We start from the raw sequence: 22,887 nt of genomic DNA on the forward strand, positions 1-22,887 counted from the left end.
CTGTGGCGTCTGTGCAAGAAGGAATGTGATTTTAGAAAAGTAACCAAAGCAGAGGATTCAAGAGCGCTTGCTTTCATTTTATCCTCTTTGTGTCCTTGTACAAAATCTGGACCCTATGTGCTATCTGATCACTGCATATTAAGAATGGACTAGGGGCGCCTGGGTGGCTCAGTCAGTTGAACATCTGATTCTTGATGTCGGCTCAGGTCATGACCTTGCAGTTTGTGGGATCAAGCCCCACATCAGGCTCCCCACTGGCAGTGTGGAGCCTGCTTGGGATTCTCTCTCCCTCCCTCTCTCCCTGCCCTCCCCTCCCCTCCCCAACACCCCTTCTCTCTCTCTCTCTCTCTCTCAAAAAAAAAAAAAAAAAAAACAAAAAAACTAGATAAAGCTCTGCTCAGAGGAAATGAAATATGCGAACAAATTTGTGAAATTAGACTAAGAGATCTTCAGCTTGAAAGATGAAGGTTTTGAAAAGGTTTCTACAAGGCTACTAAACTATGTATACTAGGATAAAGACTAGTTTACCATAAATACATTGTCAAATAACAACACAATTAATAGACATCACATCTTCCTAAAAGACATACTTACCTACAACAGTGTTTGAAACAAAACAGACATTCAACAAATATTTCCTGAATTACATTGAAAGTATAAGCTAGCCTCATTTTGGGATGGCTGTTTTATTCCATATGGAAATTTGTTATAGAGGATTTAAAGAAAAAGTATTTTATCTGCCATTTGTCACTATCTATCAAATATCTTATTTACTGCCTCAAAAACCAACCGAACAGTGGTTAAATATCTACCCATGTCCCATGAGTTATAGCTTATGATTCATTAAACAAAAATCTAATTGTGGCAAATACTCACACGAACCAAGAAAAAAAAAAGATTTCCAGATGTTTATTTCTGGAACTGTACACCAGGTATTAAAGTACAACAAATACAAAATAATGCTCAAAAAAATCAGTGTTTATGTACAAATATTAAAATCAATGCAACAATAGCAACTTCCTCTTGAACATCTGATACTAAAACTTGTTGTGATTGTCACTAATTAATCTCATACTCACAGGATACTTATTTCAAACTGGGACAATTGGAATCACTGGTCATCTAAGAGGAATTTTAATATCTACCATATTTAACAATAAAACTAATAGTTTCCTCCTTTTAGTGAAAAAATTAAGAACTTTTTAAAAAACATAGTAATGTCAATATTTTTATAAATTATTTCAATTTCCATTTGTAGACAATGTGCTTTGAAACTCTGGGCAAACAATCTCCTTGGTGGTCAGGTTTATTCATTAGTTTACATTCAAAGTTGAAATATTCACTAGAGACTTTGGTTAAATTAAATAGTATCACTATGCTCTATTAAATCTGACGTTCTCAAATATTTATGACCCTCAATTTTAAAAATTAAAAAGGAAACAATTGCACAATTCTTTGACCTAATTGTACACACTTTAGTATTGTTTAAACAGTATTCTACATCCTTCAAGTAATTTCAGCAGTTGACCGTGACAAGAGGAAAACTAAACATTTAAAATGCTAGCATGGAAAAGATGACGTACGACTAACAAAAGTATTGCTATAATCACAGCACCAGTTACACTCCTAAATGGATCCGTTGTCCTCTTCAAATTCCCTGTACATAAAAGATACATCAGCCAACAATACAACTGCTCACCATGGATTTTTGGTTTGTTCATAAGAAAATAATGCGGCAAAAGAAAACAAAAGAATTTATCACAGTTTGTTATAAGAATTGTGCTTCACACTTGATAATAAAGGCATTATTGTTTCTTCATAAAATTGCAAATCAGTTATTTTCATGCTCTCAAACGCAATTCTTCTAATAAACAGTAACAAATTCTCTGTTAAGATGCTTAACTGGAGGAAACAAAACCCAGTAAATCCAGCTTTTAAAAGAAAATTCAATAAATAGCTATTTTACATGGATAAAGTCATAGTGGTACAATTTATGAATGTCACATCAAGCATGCACAAAAATGGTATTATACATGGCGGAAGCAGTCAGAAAATATTGAATTAGATCTAAAAAGATATGAAGAATTTACATATATATACAAAAATCTTGCAAATTATTGCCTCATTTTAACAAGGAATTAAAAGTAAACGTTACCAGCTAGTTAGCACTCTCTAAGAGGCTAAAATCAGATTGACATTTAAAAATCTATTAAACTAGCTGGAATTTATTTTTCTCTCATATCATTTTCTGGATTTTGGTCAAAAATCTTTATTTAAATAACTAAAGTGTCCATTCAACTTGCTGATAATCAAAACTTTAGATAAGAAACACTGTTTCCATCTTATATCAAGATCCCAGCAATGCATAGATAAACTGACTATGTTACTGCATCAGCTACTGAGAATGGGCATGTTCATTTAAGTGCAACTGGTATTAGCATTCAGTCATCTTTGTGTAAATTATTTTATACAAACCAGCCACTGTAAACCCAGAGTGAAAATTAAAGTTATAACAATGGAAGATTATGGCCAGTATCTTACTAAATTATAAAAGGTATACTGATTTTTAACAAAAGAAATAAGGTTCAAAGTTTAGCACAACACCACAGCAATAAGAAGCTGATAACTTGGATAAAAATATCTGAAAGCAACATAGAGCCCAGGCTACCCATTATTTACTGTGTGCATACAGGAATGCTAGACTTTAGATGTATAAATTAGAGACTGATTTTAAGTTATTAATTTAACTACTTTTGTCCACTGTGCTAAACTAAATTTTATAGTAAATATGCTACTGCGTAAACACTTCAAAGCAATCTTCATTAAAATGCTGCAAACAAAAATAGGAATACACATCATCCAAAACTAAGGATGTCATTGCAGTTCACAGTTTTTATAATAAATACCCTCCCTTTCCATCACTACTAAGGTCACTACAACCTATCTACTCATCAGCACAACCTTGAAGCGACTTATACTTACAAATATCAGCAATGCAGCCAAACATTTAAGTTTTTTGCAAAGCACAACAACTAGCAGAAATTGAAAATTTCAACTAAGATGGTGCAAAAAAAAAAAAAAAAAAAGCAAAATTCCATTGTAACTGAACTATAAAAGCAAAGCTTATTACATCCTAATACTGTATTGTGTATCATGTGAATTCACCTTTTAACTTAAAGATGCATATCTATAGAGCAAAAATGGCCAAAGTTTATGACAATGGCTTCTCATTCACAATGTCTGGAATAGAAATAAAACTGAGTGTGAGATGCATCTGAACGTCTATCACTTTTTAAAACTTAAAGTGGTAAAGTACCATTCTATGTCAATAGACAGAAACTCACATTTTTCTTGCCAACTGTTCAAGCTAAACAAAAAAAAGTTTAAATATACTTCAAGGTTCTACTGCATTAAGTGTAAAATCTAGAAGTCCCTCCAAAATATGAACACTTTGAACTGCAGTGCTACAAACAACATAAGAAGTGTCCCAAATGTAAACCATTGAGTGGCAACATCCTAGGCTCTGTAGACTGTGTCCTGCAAGTCAGTTGCCTCAGGATAAACTAAATTATCAATACCAGTATGATTTTTAGAATTATAATCTTGACAATGGTGGACAAAACCCCATCTAAATACCACATCTTCAAAAGCCAAATTTTTAGCCAATCAATGAAGGTACACAGAACTCTTCCCACAGTAAAATGACAGATTCTGTGTAAGGTAGCCCTGGTCTAGAATTTTGAAACAGGATCCAAGCAAGTGTCTTCATAATTTGCACGCAGTTCCTCGTGCTGGCTTCCATAAAGATGGACTTGCTGTTTTGTAAACTGAAGTGCTCTAGTTGAATAACATGAGAGAAGTTTCCATTTTTAAAAAATCCTTGCATGTTTGTGCAGTTTAAAGAAACCTACCCCTGCTTTTATTTAATTAAGAAAATAAAACCAAAAAATGCTACATTGAGCAGGGATTGGGATCGGTACCTGTAAACATTGTTATTCCACTGCATCCATTACGGCAAAAGGAATTTACACGAAAAGAAGCCACTCCATTCAGTTCAGAACATCTGTGCTGGTTTTGAGCCGGTGGCCTCTGTCTACAGGTTTTAAAATTGGGAGTGAGGGCAGTGGGGAACAGAAAAGAATAGAAAAAAAGGGAGTGGAGAAGAGGTACTGGGGGATGAGGAAGAGATAAGCAGAGCTTAAAGCTGCACCACAGAGTTCAATCTTAGTTCCCAACTCTGCTGATCATAGTTCATTTCCACATTTATGGATTGAAAAATGAAAATACTCTTGATAAATCAAGATATAGTTCTATACATACTGACATCACTGATGTCATAGTGAAAAAGGTTCAAACTTCCAGTGAAAGACTAAGCAAACCTGATCCTTTCCTCAAGTTTACTGGTTCTGCACACCCACTGTTTCTGGGCTCCTCACTCGTGTCACTCAGAGTGAAGGGCGGCATGCTGATGTAGAGCATGGGCACTGATGAAGCCATTGGTCTCACTGGCAGACAGACTGCCAAAGTCAGCCACAGAGACGGCCATTTTGGCACTGGTGATGTGATGTGTGTGATTTTCAAAGTCCACACCCAAATTATTTACAGAAACCTCATTCATAAAGGATTCAGGAACAGCAATGCCCATTTTCAATCTCTTTGCTGGTCTTTCTGACTCTTCACTGCACATGTTCATGGGGTTTAGCTCCGAGTGATAAAATCCAGTCTCAAATAAATTAAAACAATCACTTTCCCCGTTGCTAGGCAAGGTGAGTAACTCTTCCGTTACGACAGGCACATGATTTACTTGTCCACGGGGTGTGTTGCCCAATGGAGGAAAGCTATCATCCAAACAATTAACATCCGTGGGGTTGCAGACGGTTGCTACGCTGTTGGTCAAAGCTAAAAAGAAATGGAAAATGGTTTAAGTAAGTTGTCCTGTGTCATGAAACAAAGAAGACACAATTTTGCCCTAAGCTGAAGAACACAAAAAGATGCTCATTTTACCTGTCAAGTCACTGGCAGTGAAAGAGTTGAGAATGTTCAGCTGTTGATCAGGAAGAGGCTCAGGTCGATTAGAAGTTAAGGCTGAAGAATTTACTGTCCCTCCCAGAGCTTCTGTTTCATCTACCAAACGATCCATATAGTCCCTGAAAAACATACCCCAATAATTTCATGACTGCATATCAGAGTTAAAACAAAAGTCTCTAAAGCCCACGGTACTTACGTAACTCCAGGGTGATGGTTATATCGTTTCTTTCCAAATCTTGTCTGTTGAGCAAAGTAATCATAACGTTCAGATTTCTTCCACATATAGTAGAATGCTACACATTCAGCAACTGTTCTAGTTCTCACCTAACAAAAGAAAGTTGAATTTTTCAATAGAAACCAACAAACCCAATCCATTTTTTAGTAATTTTTTTAATACAACTATAGCTTCAATCCATGGGTCTTACTTTCTATCTCCCGAATTATGAAATTCTGAACATTTTATTAGAAAAAAAGTCTTTATATTTATACTATTTAATAATAAGGATACCTTCAAAAGGCCAAGGTTTGTTATTTCAATCAGAATGTATTAGTTTATAAAATAAATGTGTACCCAGAAATGATGCTGAAAATCCTAAAACACTGGCAACCTTTACTTTTTTCCTCACTGAACACTCATTGTGATTCTGACTGCAGCAGGAGTCCTTAACCCTGAGGGGTCCATGAATGGGATTAATGGGCATCTATTAAATCCGAAAATTATATGTAGGTACACTTTTCCGGGGTAAAGGGCTGCAGCTTCATCAGATTATCAAAGGGTTCCATAATGCAAAAGAGACTAAAAACTCTTAGAAAAGGGATCAGCACTCTACTGCATCTGCAATTTCAGATGATTTTCTAGCTAAAGGCAGGGTGTTTTCCTTCAACGTGGGTTTGGTTCACAGCTACAGGAGTTTGGTAACAACAACAACAAAAACAATAAAATTGGAGCCTCACCAACATGTCTCCACATCCAGACTAGGGCTGTTCAAACTATATGCAGCTAAAGGTATAAGTTTATAACATACAGACAAAATTCTGTGTCCTTCTCTAATAAATACTTTCTCCACTGCTTAATCAGTATCCCATGAGGAACTTTTAGCATCTCTATCCTGATTACTGATCATGACATAAGTGCATAACATAAGGAACAAGCTTTCTTTTCTTTTTTTTTTTTTTTTTCAATATATGAAGTTTATTGTCAAATTGGTTTCCAGGGAACAAGCTTTCTAAGCCAAGAAATAAAGTGTACATTTCAATAAACATCATTAACTAGAAGTCTTTGTGGTGAACATAGGCTTCTTGGGAACAGAGAACTTTCCTGTCTTATTCACTGATGTATTCCTAGTGCTTAAAACAACGTCCAGTAAATTGTAGAACTTCATTATTTATGGAATAAATGAATAAATTTCCTAAGTCACTATAAAACTTATGTTTTATTTTAACTTCAACAACCCAGCCTTCTTTAAAAAAGTTTTATTTATTCACTAAATACTTCATCTCATCTTTGAGAAAACATAAGATTTTCATACATACAAAAAGGCATTAAACAATTCAACATCATACTGGAATATCTAGCAAAAGCAATAAGAAAAATAAAAGGTATACACATATACCTCATATACATCATATAAATCATATACATCATATAAATCATATACATCATATAAATAATGAAATATTTAGGTATAAATCTAACAAAATACATGCAAGACCTATGTAAGGAACATTATAATATGATTAAAGAAATGAGAGATATAAATAAATGGAGTGATATTCCACATTCATGGATAAGAAGACTCATTACTGTTAAGATGTCAGCTCTTCCCAACTTAACCTATAGATTCAGTGCAATTCTAATCAAAGTCCCAGCAAGTTATTTGGTAAATACTGACAAACTAATTCTAAAGTTTATATGGGAAGGGCAAACAATACAAAACAAAAACAGAATAACCAACACAATACTGAAAGAAAACAAAGCTGGAGGACTGATAGTACCCAACTTCAAGATTACTATAAAGCTACAGGAGTCAAGACAGTGTGATACTAGTGAAAAAACAGATACCCACATTAATGCAACAGAATAGAGAGCCCAGAAAAAGACACACAAATGCAGTCAACTAATCCTTAACAAAGAGTAAAGGCAATGCAATGAAATCGTCTTCTAAACAAATGGTGCTAGAACAACTGAATAGCCACATGTAAAAACAAATAAAAAAACAAGGAAGAAAGGAAGAAAAGACACAGTTCTTAAAAACTTTCACAATAATTAACTAAAAATGGAATACAGATGTAAATGTATAATGTGCACAACTATAAAGCTCCTAGAACATAACATAGGAGAAAATCTAGATGACTTTGGGGATGACATGCCTTTTAAGATGTAATACTAACAGCATGATCTATAAAAGAAAATTTGTTAGGTTGAAGTTCATTAAAATTAAACACTTCTACTTTGCAAAAGAGAATGAAAAGACAGCCAAAGACTGGGAGAAAATATATGTAAAACACCTATGTGATAAAGGACTGTTATTGGAATTATGTAAAGATCACTTAAAACTCAATGATAAGACAACAAACCACTCAGTTAAAAAATAGGCTAAAAAAAAAAAAAAAAGGCTAAACACCTTAACAGAAGACACCTCCTTACAAAAAAGAAATACAGATGGCAAATAAGCAAATGAAAAGATGCTCCACAACATATGTCATCAGAAAAATGCAGAAAACAAGATACATTACACACCTATTGCAACACCCAAAATCTAAAACACTGACAACAACAAATGCCGGCAAGGTTGTGGAGCAACAGGAACTCTCATTGCTGGTGGGAATACAAAATGGTAAAGCCAATTTAGCAGACATTTGGAAGGTTTTCTACAAAACCAAACATACTCTTACCATATAATCCCACTCACTGGCATTTAGCCAAAGAAGTCAAAAACCTTCAACCAGATGTTTATAGCAGCTTATAACTATCAAAACTTGGATGCAACCAAGATGTGCTCCAATAGGTGAATGGATAAGATGGTATATCCATACAATGGGATAGAAAGAAATGTGATAAAAAGAAATGCACTTTCAAGCCATGAAAAAAAATAGAGAAACCCTTAAATGCGTTATTACTATGTCAAAGAAGCCAATCCGAAAAGGCTACATACTATATGATTCCGACCATATGACATTCTGAAATGGCAAAAGTATAGAGACAGTAAAAAGCCAGGTGTTAGGAGTAGGGCTGCAGGGAGGGAAAGAATAGGGTGGAAGAGGTTAGAGTACATGGATTTTTAGGGCTGGGAAACTATGCTGTATGACACTATAATGGTGGATATCATTATACATGTAATGGTACATGTCATTACACATTTGTCAGAACCCATACAACACAAAAAGTGAACCCAAATGTAAACCATGGACTTCAGTTAATAATAATATATCAATATTCATTCATTAATTATAACATATATATCACACTAATGTAAGATATTAATAATAATGGAAGCTGTGTATGTGGGGGTAAGGGGATACACAGGAACCCTGTGTACTTTCTGATCAATTTTTCTGTAAACCAAAATGCCCGAAAAAACAAAGTCTATTAATGAAAAAGGCAGAAAATATTGACCTACCCATCTAAACACTTCAGAATCTTATGTTCCTTTAGGATAAAGAGAGATAATAATAAACAAAGCATACTTTAATGAAAATTATTACAAACTACTAGAATATACACACACATACACTTTTTAAAAAATACTTTATTTTTTAGAGCAGTTTTCAGTTCACAGCTGATTTGAGCAGAAAGTCCAAGTTCCCACATACATCTCCTGCTCCCAAACATGCATAATTCCCTTCACTAGCAATTCCCCACCTCAGTGGCACTTGATACAATCAATGAATCTATACCGGCACGGGTTTATTACCCAAAATCATTTACATTAGGGTTCACTCAGTCATTACTTATTACATAGGTATTGAAAAATATATAATGACATACATCTATCAGTATAACATGATACAAAATAATTTCACTGCCTTAAAAATCCTCTGTACTGCGCCTATTTATCCCTCCCTCCACGAAAAATTTTGAAACCACTAATCTATTTATTGCCCCCATAGTTTTACCTGTTCCAGAATGTCATATAGTTGAGATCATACAGTATATAGTCTTTCCAGATTGGTTTCTTTGCCTTAGCAATACACGTTTAAAGGTCCCCCCATGTCTTTGTGGCTTGATAGCTCATTCTTTTTTAGCACTGAATAATATTCCATGGAATGGATCTGTCAGTGTATTTATCCATCTACCTCTCAAAGTGTGTTAATTCATCTATTCAAAGGACATCTTAATTATCTCCAAGTTCTGGCAATTATGACTAAAGCTGCTATTAATATTTGTGTGGAGGTTTCTGTGTGGACATAAGTTTTCAACTCCTTCAGGTAAAGACCACTGAGTACAACTGCCGGATCATATGGGAAGAGTATGGTTAGCTTTGTAAAAAAACACCAAACTGTCTTTCAAGAAACTGTCAACTGTCTTTTTAAGGTGGCCATACTATTTTACACTCTCATCAGCAATGAGTGAGAATTCCTGTTGCTCCACAACCTCACCAGCATTTCATGCTGTGGTAACATTTATAGTTGCTTTTAGTAACCAATGTTTCTTCTTTCAGCAACTGCAGTTCTGGCCACTAAAGGGAAACATTTCTGAGGCCACAAACCTCTGAATAGCTTAGAAAGAAATCAAAGTCAAGGAAAATGGTAAAAGACTAAGACTACCTGGAAAATATAGTAAATCCATTTTCTTTTCTGTTTTAATGTTTATTTTTGAGAGAGAGAGAGAGAGAGAGAGAGACACAGAGTGCAAGCGGGGGAGGGGCAGAGAGAGAGGGAGACACAGAATCTGAAGCAGGCTCCAGGCTCTGAGGTGTCAGCACAGAGTCTGACGCAGGGCTCAAACTCATGAATCACGAGATCATGACCTGAGCCAAAGGCACACACTTAACGGGAATGAGCCACCCAGGCATCCCAAGTGAATCCATATTCTATGAATATGACAACTATATGTGTCAAAAGATAGGTGAGTACACTATCAGCATTCCCAGGAGTAGGTGTTGGCAAATCCCAGTCATGTTTAGAGTAATATGAGAAATGTTAACGTCAGGAGAGCATTAACAAGTTCTTCCTTTCTTTTGTCCTAAGTGACTTAAAACTTATTTGTTTATATTCATTGTAATTACTAAGCAATCTGTACTAATCTGCCTAATTTACCTTATTCTTCTGTATAAGATGAAAATCTTTTCCAAAAAGCATGAGTGCATGTTCAAAGCTCCGGCATTCTTCTTCTGTCCATGCAGTCATTCCATCTAAAGAAATGTTAAAAAAAAAAAAAAAAAAGATGTATTGATTGACCTCACATCTTTTATGCAAATTGCTAGTTTACTTTCAGTATGTTTCCTCCTATAAAAGGCCATTAACTAACTCCTTCCCTCTCCCTGTACCTCCCTCCCTCCCTCTCCCTCCCTCCCTCCCTCTCTCTCTCTCTCTCTCTCTCTCTTTCTCTCTCTCTCTCTCTCTCTCTCTCTCACACACACACACACACACACACACAGAGTTCTGTAATCCAATGATTTCAGTTAGGATTACCTAAAGTATACACATTATAAATATTACTTAAAAATCTACAATACCAAAATATAAAAACTAGGTTTTTTTTCCCTGCATGAAAGGATAAGGATGTAACTTATGCTCATTGTTTTTCTAATTTTTTTTAAACTATAAGCATACATTTTTTTTTTAAATTAGAAAAAAAGGTTATTTCCTTTATGGGAAAAAAAGTTCCTTATTTTGCTATTATATCAAAACCATAGTGCTTTAAGTAGAGACCATGAGTAATCAATATATATTTATTTAGTCTTTTTGCAGAGTGCTACACTCTGGAAATCTAACAGGAATAAGAAACAGCCCATGTTCTCAAAACACTAAATCCCATTCAACTTCCCAGAAGACACTAACATTAATAAACTCAAATCTATTTGGGGCAGAGAAGACTTGGAGTTTTTTCCTCAAAGACATGGGAGACCACATCCCCATGAAGAATAGTCCACCATAAAGATAAAACATAGTGTGAACTCAAGAAAAAAACCCAGTATTTAGTTCTCAACATTAGGAGAGCTTAAAATAAGTTTTTTAAAAAAGCAACTTTTATAAGGAAACATTCCAAAAGACTGTCTCAACCTACAAGTTTAAACATACTCTTTTCAGCTTTTCTATTTTTGCCAAGCCATTTATATAATATTAGAGTATTATTTCTTTACCTACTTACTTAATGAAAGCCATGGTGCATGCAATTCACTTATATAATAACAAAACTACTGAAATTAAAGTTAACCATTTTCCTTGACACACACAAAGCAAAACCTAAGCGCTGTAAAAATTTTATTACATGATTACTAAAAACACCCTTCTTGTAATAAATTCAATGGAATATTTTATACATGTTTCTTTTTTATCTTTAATCTCCTTTCCATTTCCTGTTTGGTTTAAAAAAACAACTTTTTGTTCAGTGAAATCATAAAAATCATTCTTTTTAATTACTTTGGATATATTGTCATCTCTGGGGTCTGCTTTGTTCTGTAACTATTTCTTCAAGAAAGTGGAGGTGACAGGGGGGTAACTAATGTGTATTTGAAAAATCTCTGGTACGTCTAAAAATAGAGGGCAAGAAAAGGAAACAATTATTCGCTATGAAGATGAACACCGATCTTACAAAAGTGTTACAGGACTGCTCCATCCTTTATAATACTTTGCTTATTCTACTCCCCAAATGAGGATCCCCTGTCATTTCCCTCTCTTGATCCCAAGCTTTGCTTACCTTGAGATGCCTTTCCATTGCAGCAGTACCTTTCAATTGCTTCCTTTATATTATGGTTACACTTGAGAAGTTCATATAATGCCTACAAGAGAAAGAAAAAAAACTATTCAATAAAAATTATCAGAAATTCATACTTAATAGCATTAAAACAGACAAACAACCAGGACCAGTAACAGTCCTGACAAATACTGTCTGAAATGCTCTCTAAATATGTAAGACATGGGGCGCCTGGGTGGCTCAGTCGGTTAAGCGTCCGACTTCAGCTCAGGTCACGATCTCACGGTCCATGAGTTCGAGCCCCGCGTCGGGCTCTGGGCTGACGGCTCAGAGCCTGGAGCCTACTCCCGATTCTGTGTCTCCCTCTCTCTGACCCTCCCCCGTTCATGCTCTGTCTCTCTATGTCTCAAAAATAAATAAACGTTAAAAAAATTAAAAAAAAAAAAATATGTAAGACATTTGAGGGTATGTTTGTCCAAACATTTAGTCTACATACCTATCCTGATGATAGACTCAAGTATCTCAGAAGTTTGTTCATTTTCACTCTACCCCTCAGAAGTCACCCACTGGTATCACTCTTGACTTTATTTTTTATTGTCAGGCCATCTGAGCTGGGGAAATTTCCCTATTTTAGATGATTTTTCCAGGTGGGAAAAATTAGTATAAATATGGTCTTGTTCTTCACATCACCTACTCCCTGCCTTTTAGAGTGTCAATATAAGGAAACAGCAGCTAGCCTGGAAGAGGATGGGTATTTTAGTGACTTGGGTTTATAACAGTCTCATTGTCTACTATGAAACGTATCATTTTTTAATCCTGTTTAAGATTCTTCCCCTCTCTCTGCCCCTCCCCCACGTGCTGTCTCAAAATAAATAAATAAAAACTTCAAAAAAAAACCAATCTAGCTGCTAAAAGAGCATCTGGTAAATCAATATCCATTTCTAATTTTAAAAAGAAAGGGGCACTTGGGTGGCTCAGTTGGTTAAGCGTCCAACTTCACTCAGGTCATGATCTCATGGTCTGTGAGTTCAAGCCCCGAGTCAGGCTCTGTGCTGACAGCTCGGAGCCTGGAGCCTGCTTCAGATTCTGTGTCTCCCTCTCTCTGCCCCTTCCCCGCTCACACTATGTGTCTGTCTGTCTCTCTCTCTCTCTCAAAAATAAACATGAAAAGGGGCGTCTGGCTGGCTCAGTCGGTTAAGCGTCCAATTTCAGCTCAGGTCATGATCTCACAGTCTGTGAGTTTAAGCCTCGCGTCAGGCTCTGGGCTGACAGATCAGAGTCTGGAGACTGCTTCAGATTCTGTGTCTCCCCCTCTCTCTGCCCCTCCCCTGCTCATGCTCTGCCTCTCTCTGTCTCAAAAATAAACAAAAACATTAAAAAAAATTAAAAAAAAAAAAATGGAAAAAAAAAGACAAAAACTTTTTTCTTCATGTTTATTTTTGAGAGAGAGAGACAGAGTGTGAGCAGGGGAAGGGCAGAGAGAGACGGAGACACAGAATACGAAGCAGGCTCCAGGCTCTGAGCTGTCAGCACAGAGCGCGACGCAGGGACTGAACTCACAAACTGTGATATCATGACCTGAGCCAAAGTCAGACGCATAACTGACTGAGCCACCCAGGTGCTGCAAAGACAAAAACTATTATATGTGTAAGCAGAAGGTTACTACCTTACTACAATAAAGACAACCTATATCAAACCAAGCACCAATATTCTTCTTTTTTTTTTTTTTAATGTTTATTTATTTTTGAGAGAGAGGGAGAGAGACAGAGAGCAGGCATGGGTGCAAAGGGCAGTGAGAGAGAGAGACAGATGATCCAAAGCCGGCTCTGTGCTGACAGCAGACAGCCCAACACAGGGCTTGAACTCACAAACCATGAGATCATGACCTGAGCCAAAGTCGGTCACTTAACTGACTGAGCCACCCAGGTGCCCCACACTGGTATTATTCCTAATGTAAAAACCTTAGATGATTACTTTCCATCAAAAGCAGGCCTCAAATCACTATCACTACCAAACATCTCTGAGTTATGGCTACTTAAAGACCAGAAAGCCTGATAAAAACAACTGAAAAATTATTAGTTTCAACAGCTTGAGAAAAGTAAATTTTTAAAAATTGGTATTTCTCTATATTAACATACAATTATAATAGAGATCCCATTTACAAAAGTATTAAAATCACGTAAGTATTTCAAATATTGAAGAATTAAGTTAATTAGATGGATGTGATTCCCAAACAAACAAAAACATTTGAGTGATTAAAAAAATAAAATAAATGGAAAGTCAGACCATGTTCTTGAACTGGAAGGTTTAATGTTTTAAAGGCACTAATTCTTGCAAAATTAATTTATAGTTTCATGGATTATCAGTACAAAAACCCAATGGGATTTCTTTTTGACAGGTGAAAGATACTCTGAAATTCAGTTTCTATAACTTCTCTATGTTACTTGGGAATTCAAGGCTGAGTCCAACTATCACTGGATATTCATTTCAGTTAGGATCATCTAGGCTAAAGATACAGGGTGAAGAGTATACAAGAGGGGCAAAATGGTATCAGAGGGCAAAACTAGGGGCATCCAAAAAAAAAAAAAAAAAAGCCCTAATAGGTATTACTCCCAGCCCCATCCCACATACAATCAGGAGTATTCTGCATCTACAGGTACACAGTGCTTAACAAATGCTCCTAAAGCAAATTTATACAATCTTAATACAAAATACTTTCAAACATTTCCTGAATAAAGTTCGAGAGTAATCCAAAGAATATCTTTATTATAAAACCTACAAGTCTAAGCATAGAGAATGTTTAAGTTAAGTGACATTATAGCTACAGATGGAATATATAAAATCATCAGGAATGAGATACTAAAGAATTTTCAATGGCAAAGGAAAGTAAGTGACTCAAATTAAGATACGCACATATACATAGAAGAAAAGACCAGAAGACATCAAACAATATGGAATGGTTATCGCTACCAGCTCTTGGGAATTTTTATAAGCCAGTATTTTCCAAGTGTCAAAAATCTATCAGGGGGCACCTGGGTGGCTCAGTTGGTTAAGCGTCCAATTTCGGCCTAGGTCATGATCTCATGATTCATGAGTTCAAGCCCCGTGCTGGGCTCTGTGCTGATGGCTCAGAGCCTGAAGCCTGCTTCACATTCTGTGTCTCCTTCTCTCTCCCTGCCCCTTCCCCACTCGCGCTCTGTTTCGCTCTCTCTCTCAAGAACTAAACATTAAAAAAAAAACAAATTGGGGCGCCTGGGTGGCTCAGTCGGTTGAGCGTCCGGCTTCGGCTCAGGTCATGATCTCACAGTTTGTGGGTTCGAGCCCCGCATCGGGCTCTGTGCTGATGGCTCAGAGCCTGGAGCCTGCTTCGGATTCTGTGTCTCCCTCTCTCTCTGCTCCTCCCCCACTCATGCTCTGTCTCTCTCTCCTTCAAAAAATAAATAAAAACATTAAAAAAAAATTAAAATCTATCAGAAAAAGAGATATCCAGTTCACATGTAAGAAATATTTTAATTGAATATAAGAAAATCAAGAAGAGACTAGTTAGCTGCTGTTTCAACAAAATTTGAAGAATACCTGTTCATTGTCCCTTGTGTGTGTTCCTGCAGATATCCTATCCATTATTTTTTCATTTCCAGTTCTTAATGAGGTCTCAACAAGGTACTCCTTAACTTTGCTCTCCAAAACCACACCAGGACGCCAAAGTAGCTGGTCTTCATTTTCATACACTGATAAAGAAAATCCCATTAACATACTAAATAATGAACATGCTCATAGATGTATACAAACTGTTCTTCCTCTTCTTTGATATGCTACACACTGGGACAATTTGAGGACACAAGCAATTTGATTGTCTGGCAAGGTGAGTCCTTCATTGGTAAAGGTTTAAAAAAAAATTTTTTAACTTTATTAAGGGCCAAGTGTTCCAGTGGCTAGAGCAAGTAGCTTTCTCGCTGGTTGGATTTACTATCCAATCAGAAGGCTTTCTATGCCCTGTAAAATCTAATGTAAAACTCAGAGGAGAGGTTTTATACTCTCCCTAATGAGGGAGTAAAAATAACCTGTGAAAATTCTTTAATAACCTCACTGAACTCCCTGTCTTTATGATGATTATATACAGGTTAAAAACTGTAAAGAAATAAAACAAGCAAAGATCAATAAAAACCAAAATATCTGCCAATAATGAAATACCTAAGAAAGGTAGGTTTTTACTTTACTGATTTCCTCCCAAAAGGTGAATTTTATTTAAAGGAGGAAGCAAATTAATCAAAAATGAATGATTAACAGTTAAGAGACGTAAACTTTCCAAAATCTCTTAAAGAGGCTGATATACTAATGAGTGACATGTCACTCAAATAAGGTATATATTCTATCAATGTCCACATTGCCACCATAATTAAAGCTTCTACTTCACAAAATTAAGTAACACAGAGGCCCAAGTACTTATCCCATTGCTTCAAGTGCAATGCATTCTTCAAGTGTGTAATAAAATAATTTGCTGAAATCTCACTATGTACCAAGGACCATGATAAGTGCTTTACATTCACAACTGTTGTGAATCACCACAGGAATCATCACTCCCAGTGAGCAGGAAAGTTAAAAATAAAATATGCCTGTGAAATAATAAGACTGACTTTTCATGTAAATTTCTGGAACCAGTTTCTTTCCTCTTCGGTCAAAACTGGAATAGGTAAAATAGTTTGGGTTTATTCCCTCTAAGTATAGAGAAGGTGTATCTTTCCTCCTGAATGTGTAGAACTGAGAGATGACTACCTCCATTACGTCTAATCTAAGAACTGACAGCTGCTAAGCATGTATTTGACTTCCAGGGTTTGTGTGGCATTTAGGTGGGCAACTGGGGCATCTGAAGGTGATCAACTACTATTTGCTTCCCTGGGAGAATATCACTTTGAAAGCAGTTTAGGAAAATGTTGTTGGTAGGGACTGAAAAGGCTAAGAACCCTAGAGTAGCCAGTCCTTCCTTCCTTTAAATAGAGGATGAGCTAACAAAGAAAAGGAAGAAAGAGTCAGGAAGGGTTGTATCACTGTGACGCTTTGGCCCCATCATGTCATAAGAACAAATAAACTCATTAGCGAAAAGGTCAAATGCACATGGCCAAATCTACAGGCTTTCCAATTTCGGCTAGGGAAATGTACCTGTATCTTTATTTTCCACCACATTTTCAGAACCAACTGTTAACTAGGACCTAGCAAAATTGGGAAGAAAAAACTGATTACACTTAAGTAGGGGTGTACAAAACAAGAAGAATCCTTGTAATCTACCACCTTCTCTTTCAGGGCTCACACAAAATTTCATCTATATTCTTTATTCATTAAGAGTTGTCTTTCCAAGAGGATTTTATCTCTCAAATACTCATTATCTCAAGTGGTAAGATTCTACCCACTTCTACTAAAGTGGGATGTGGGCCAAGCAGCTGCACCCTCAGAGACGTTCCACTACTTTAGCAGTTGCCTTCGCATACCTGTAAGGCTAAGAAGCACTGTACGGAGAAAAGAGTGGTTCTCCAAGCTTCGAAGTTCATTTCGATATATTATTCCTAAGTCAGTCCCAAACTTTCACTGACTCCAAATTTATCTTTATACTGCCAAGGCTGGTATATAATCAGATAACTAAACAAACACATTAAGGGGTAACAGCCTACCAAATATTATCAATATCAAAATCAAAAGCCTCCTTACCTTTCTCATCACCATCATACTCTCCAAGGTACGGGGGAATCTCTGCCTGATATTGTAAACCAATCATTATTTCCTACAAGAAAATTCAGAAGTAAAAACACCCTATAAAAATAAATTCTGAAAAACAAGTTCCAATTTATTAATCAGTTACAAGTCAAAAGAAATTTCATCTTGTAACAACAAAATTATCTTAAGTTACTTCAGAAATGTTTTTAAAAGTTATGTTAGTCCAAACAGTCCACTAACTTCTGATGGTAATTCAACTTACTTTCCTCAAATCTTCAGGTGAGTTACCACTGTCTGTTTCAACATCTTCAGCTTCTGATTCCTTATCTCCGTCACATGTAGTATTTGCTTAAAAGAAGAAAAGTAAATTTTAAAAAGGTTTTTTTGCCCACTTTTGCAGCACCCGGAAGAACAGCTGGCACGTGGTACATTATAAAAATCTGAATACATGAGAGTAGCACAAATATACTCAACTTCTTGTACTATTCTCAGATCTTAACACCAGTCAAAACAAGACACTGAAAATACTAAGAAAGTGTATATATCCTTAAAAATTTTTGGTCTAGTCATGGGGCACCTGGGTGGCTCAGTCAGTTAAGTGTCCAACTTCGGCTCAGGTCATGAACTTGCTTTTGTGGGTTCGAGCCCCGCATTGGGCTCTGTGCTGACAGCTCAGAACCTAGAGCTTGCTTCAGAATCTGTGTTTCCCTCTCTCTCTCTCTGCTCCTCCCCTGCTTGTGCTCTGTCTCTCTCTCTCTCTCAAAAATAAAGATCAAAAATTTTTGGTCTTGTCAAAGAGTTTGGGAAGGTAAAAGGAAAACCACTACAGTCACCTTAAAAAAGAAGAGAAAGCACTGGAGGTCTTATTATATACTAACCCAGAATGGGACATAGACCAAGATGCACATTAAGTCCATCAAAATTATGTTTTTGTGCACATACAAGCGTATATGTATTTGCATTTGTTAAGTGAACAGTTCTTCTACAATCAAAATACCTAAAAAAATAAGCAAGTTTCCAGATAAGAAATTATTTCACTTCAAAAACCTTTCAATATTACTGATATACATTAAGAGATAACACCAAGAACTAAAACGAAAAAATAAAGAAATAAATCGCTAAAAAATACTTTTTGAGCATCTGACAGTTTTCAAAACTGGGAGAGTAAAGAGCCTTTTAAGAGAAGTCCAAAAAATGTCCATGAAATTTCATGGCTGAAGAATCATTTCCCATAGTAACAGATGAATCTTGGGAAAGAAAATATACAGCCTTGCAAAACTAAACAAATACTTTAGGTTTTTAAAGGACATATTAGTTTACCTCTATCCCAATAAAAAAAGTGATAATCTTATTTGGATTATTAAAGGACTGCACGTCAATTAAAGAAAACACTTAGAATATTCTGACAAACTATTGAATGCCATTAAGTGTACCTGAGCTAGAGTATCAATGCTACTATTAATCAGTAACGACTGGGTTTCTTACATCGTAAAGGCCTAGGAAAGAAATCGGAAGTTTCATGGGACGTCACAGATGGTGTCAGGTCATCTGCAGAAGACTGAGTTTCCTCATCATCACCGGACAGCAGGTCTTTAGCAATTTCCTCCTATAAGAATAGGAATGCAGTGTTAGAGTTAGAAATTATTACATCTCATAAAAAATATTTAAGAATTAAAAAAAATTTAATAAAAAAATTATTACAACTCATCAATTTAAGAAAAAGTCTTCATATTACTCATAAATGTATTACTATGGTATTATGATACAAGTAAGAATCTGTTGAAGCCCCCTTAGTTTTGAGAGAAGTAAGTCTGAAATGCTCTTATAATTTACTTCATATACATAAATAGTGGTAACACTTAATATTTAATTACATATAATACTTAATAACTTTACTGCTTACACACTTTTAACAATTTTGTGTAACTTATGGATAAACAGAAAGCTCATATGAAGCTGCAGGCTAAGTTTTAGTGACTTTACAACAAAAATAATCTTACTTCTAAATGATTAATAATTAAACTCGGGGCTTCTGGGTGGCTCAGTCGGTTAAGCGTCCGACTTCAGCTCAGGTCACAATCTCGCAGTTTGTGAGTTCGAGCCCCGCGTCGGGCTCTGTGCTGACCGCTCAGAACCTACAGCCTGCTTCAGATTCTGTGTCCCCCCTCTGTCTCTCTGCCCCTTCCCCACTAGTGCTTGTTCTCTCTCTCTCTCAAAAATAAATAAACATTAAAAAAAATTTTTTTTAACAATTAAGTTTTCTGCCAACATAAATAAAACAAAACCAAAAACTTCTCCAAACTCTTCTCTTCCAATAATTTAAAAAATCTAACTAATGAAAAGCTCTGACTAGTGATATAACTTTAAAAGAACAGATTTGAATTTATTATTTAAGTATATAGTTATCTTGTGCCTGGTACCTAGTAGGCACTCAATATTCGCTAGGTGACTATAGTCATTAAGGTATGGTACAGTAGTATCACATTTGACTGGAAAGGGGGAACAACAAAACTTACAGGAAGAGGTTCCAAGATGTGGATTCCTCTCCCTGCCTGATATCTGAAAGGCAAGGAAAGCTTTCCAAAGACCAAAGAAAGTTAGCAGAGACCATGGTTGTGTGAACTTTCCTCAGCAGGAACTATGCCTTCCCCACAACCAACAATGTTACAGATACGTCACAATGGCCTTGTCTACTGTGGCTGCTGTCACTCACAGAGCCCAACAAAACAGAACTTCTCTCTAACCACTCCACATCTAAGTCAGCTTGGTTTGAAGGCTTCTGAGGGATTTATCAATCAATGCGTTCAAGCAGTCAGAGGATCAAAAGAAGTGAGGGCAAAATCTGAGTTTAGACACAATATATCAACATAGGGAAGAAAAAATTGGGGGAGAACACTCAAACATACAAAGCAGCAGGAAGGTATTAGTACTTTTAAAGTAGTGTGATCAAATCCAAACAATATTTAAATTGGGTCACCAAAATGACAAGAGCAATGGGGCCAATAAGAAGTTTACATTTCAGAATTATAAAATGCTTTCAATTAAAAGGAAACTAATAAAAAACAGCCAATGATAATGGCTATTTTTGGATCTGGAAGTTTTCTTTTAAATGTTTGTTACTTACTTTGTCTAGTGTCATGTCTGGTAGTTCATCAGCAAGTTCACTTGGGGAGCTATTTGCACTGGAATTTGCAACTGCTGGAATTGTAGGTTCATAGCCATAGAATGCCAGTAAATCTTCTAGAGGCATGTTTCCTTCCTATTCAAGCCAAGGCACAAACATAAACTCAGTAAATGCCACAATACAGAAGTACAGATAAACTTAATGTTCATAAAACAGATTAACAAAACAGCAGTATCAAATCAAAGCCAAGTTTTAGTTTTTCTTTTTGTACTACTGCTAGAAAATAGGCTTAAAGACTTAGAGATTTTATTAACATATTAACAAAAGCCTTAAAAATTAACATCTTCATTTTTATTTTCCAGCATCATTTCACTATTTTTTTTAATGTTTATTTATTTTTGAGAGAGAGAGAGAGAGCGTGAGCAGGGGAGAGGCAGAGAGAGAGAGAGGGAGACACAGAATCCAAAGCATGCTCCAGGCTCTGAGCTATCAGCACAGAGCCTGGTGCAGGGCTCGAACCCACGAACCAGGAAATCACAACCTGAGATGAAGTCAGATGCTTAACCAACTGAGCCACACAGGCCCCCCTATCATTTCACCCTTTAAAAAATTCCTCAAATATTTGCTTTAGTGACTTTTATTTTTTTAGCATTCACATTGGTATAATGATTTGCCTTGAAAGCATTCACAATTAATCAATCAATAACTTCACGTAATTTTTAGCTTGTTTCTTCGCAATTAACAGTTGACCACTTGGTTTATTCTTCATATTAATGAAATGATACCTGAAGGGAAACCACTGCTGAGCATTCACTAACACCAACAATATTTATATATTACTGTTAAAAATTATCTTTTTATATTACTACTATCATAGCTATATTCTGTATAGTTGTTTTAGGTTTCTCTTCCATAACCATCTACTGAAGTTTGTATCATTACCACCATTTTACAGGTGACAAAACAGAAGGCTCAGTTCTGGGTTCAAATCCTAGTACCACTTACTGGCAGCACTGCTTTGATAAAACCACATACTTTGGCTGCAATGCTTCCTGTGTAATGAGTACCTATGCTGTGCCACATACTGGCACCCTCTTCCCCCAACTAATCCATCAGAAAATAAGGAGTGTATTTCCTTTTTAAAAATATCTTAATTCAACTACTAAAGTGTATAGAACTATTTATAATTATTCAAATATATAAACACAAAACAACGTATCTTTAGACTAATTTTTTCAATATTGTAAAGATGTTTATGCCCATCTATTAAGAGATTCATTAAGCTTGCTTATGGGTTTAGTTTTCTTTTTAAGGCAAAATGCCTAAGTCATGATGCAAAAAGCATGAAATGCTAAAGCAGAGTATGTAAAATATATCCTCAGCATATCACAAAGTGAGCTGAGAGAAGCCAGTGATGATTCTAGAAAGCCACTGATTGCCCACCAGGCCCCACAGGGAATTCAGGCTCTGGGGGCGCCCAAGAACCTGACCTTCACCTTTATAGGTCTACTAGAACTTACATTTTTCACTGTGCCTTATTAAAACAGATTCAAGCGAAATGAATTTGGAATAAGGTTTAGGACAGAATGCTACTTTGTAAATTTGCTGTAAGAGACATGTGCCTTTTGCAGTGACCATACCAATCATGTCACTCATGAAATCCTTTCAGCTTGGGATTGAAATCAGTTAAAAAGCTGCTTTGGTAGCATGGAGTCAGCACAAATTGAGTTGGATGGTCAGAATGGACAGAAGTTCACCCATGCCATGAGGAAACCTCGTGAATTATTCTTCTCCTGAATCAGTGAACAGAACCCCTCAAATGTGCCCAGAATCAGATTTAGAGTCTCCTTAGCCCTGCTCCTTGCAGACTCCATGCAGCCTATTCCCTTTGGCTCATATTGGTTTTAAGAGGAGACTAGGTTGCAGCCTTTGCAAACCACCTGTCATCAGTATTTCTCCAAAACCTCAGAAGTTTCAGATTCTCTCCGTGACCTGAGGAGATGTCAATTTTCACTCATCATACACAGGCAGGTCCACTTTTCCATCAATACAGAATTTACTGCATTCTAGATACTGTGCAGAGGCTACTAGCTATGGATAGAGAAAAGAAAATTTATAGAAAAATCCCTGCTCTCAATGACTGTAGTCCTGATGGAAGAAACTGGTAAGT

At 36.1% G+C, this 22,887-nt stretch overlaps 1 protein-coding gene across 8 annotated transcripts in view; it reads right to left on the bottom strand.

The window, feature by feature from the left end:
- Nucleotides 1-894: 894 nt before the first annotated feature.
- The window catches only part of MIER3 (MIER family member 3), a 195,526-nt gene continuing 173,533 nt past the window's right edge, over nucleotides 895-22,887 (bottom strand). For all 8 annotated transcript variants that reach the window (XM_042939349.1, XM_042939328.1, XM_042939320.1 and 5 more), the window contains 10 exons: nucleotides 20,718-20,852; nucleotides 19,079-19,199; nucleotides 17,856-17,941; nucleotides 17,588-17,660; nucleotides 15,464-15,615; nucleotides 11,891-11,972; nucleotides 10,288-10,382; nucleotides 5,225-5,352; nucleotides 5,005-5,147; nucleotides 895-4,899 (listed from right to left, as the gene is read on the bottom strand). In XM_042939349.1, coding sequence (XP_042795283.1) covers nucleotides 4,442-4,899; nucleotides 5,005-5,147; nucleotides 5,225-5,352; nucleotides 10,288-10,382; nucleotides 11,891-11,972; nucleotides 15,464-15,615; nucleotides 17,588-17,660; nucleotides 17,856-17,941; nucleotides 19,079-19,199; nucleotides 20,718-20,852 — 1,473 coding nt within the window. In that variant the 3' untranslated portion in view covers nucleotides 895-4,441. The remainder of the gene's footprint in view (nucleotides 4,900-5,004; nucleotides 5,148-5,224; nucleotides 5,353-10,287; nucleotides 10,383-11,890; nucleotides 11,973-15,463; nucleotides 15,616-17,587; nucleotides 17,661-17,855; nucleotides 17,942-19,078; nucleotides 19,200-20,717; nucleotides 20,853-22,887) is intronic.

Source organism: Panthera leo, chromosome A1 (assembly GCF_018350215.1).
Source record: "Panthera leo isolate Ple1 chromosome A1, P.leo_Ple1_pat1.1, whole genome shotgun sequence".
Classification (NCBI taxonomy): domain Eukaryota; kingdom Metazoa; phylum Chordata; class Mammalia; order Carnivora; family Felidae; genus Panthera; species Panthera leo.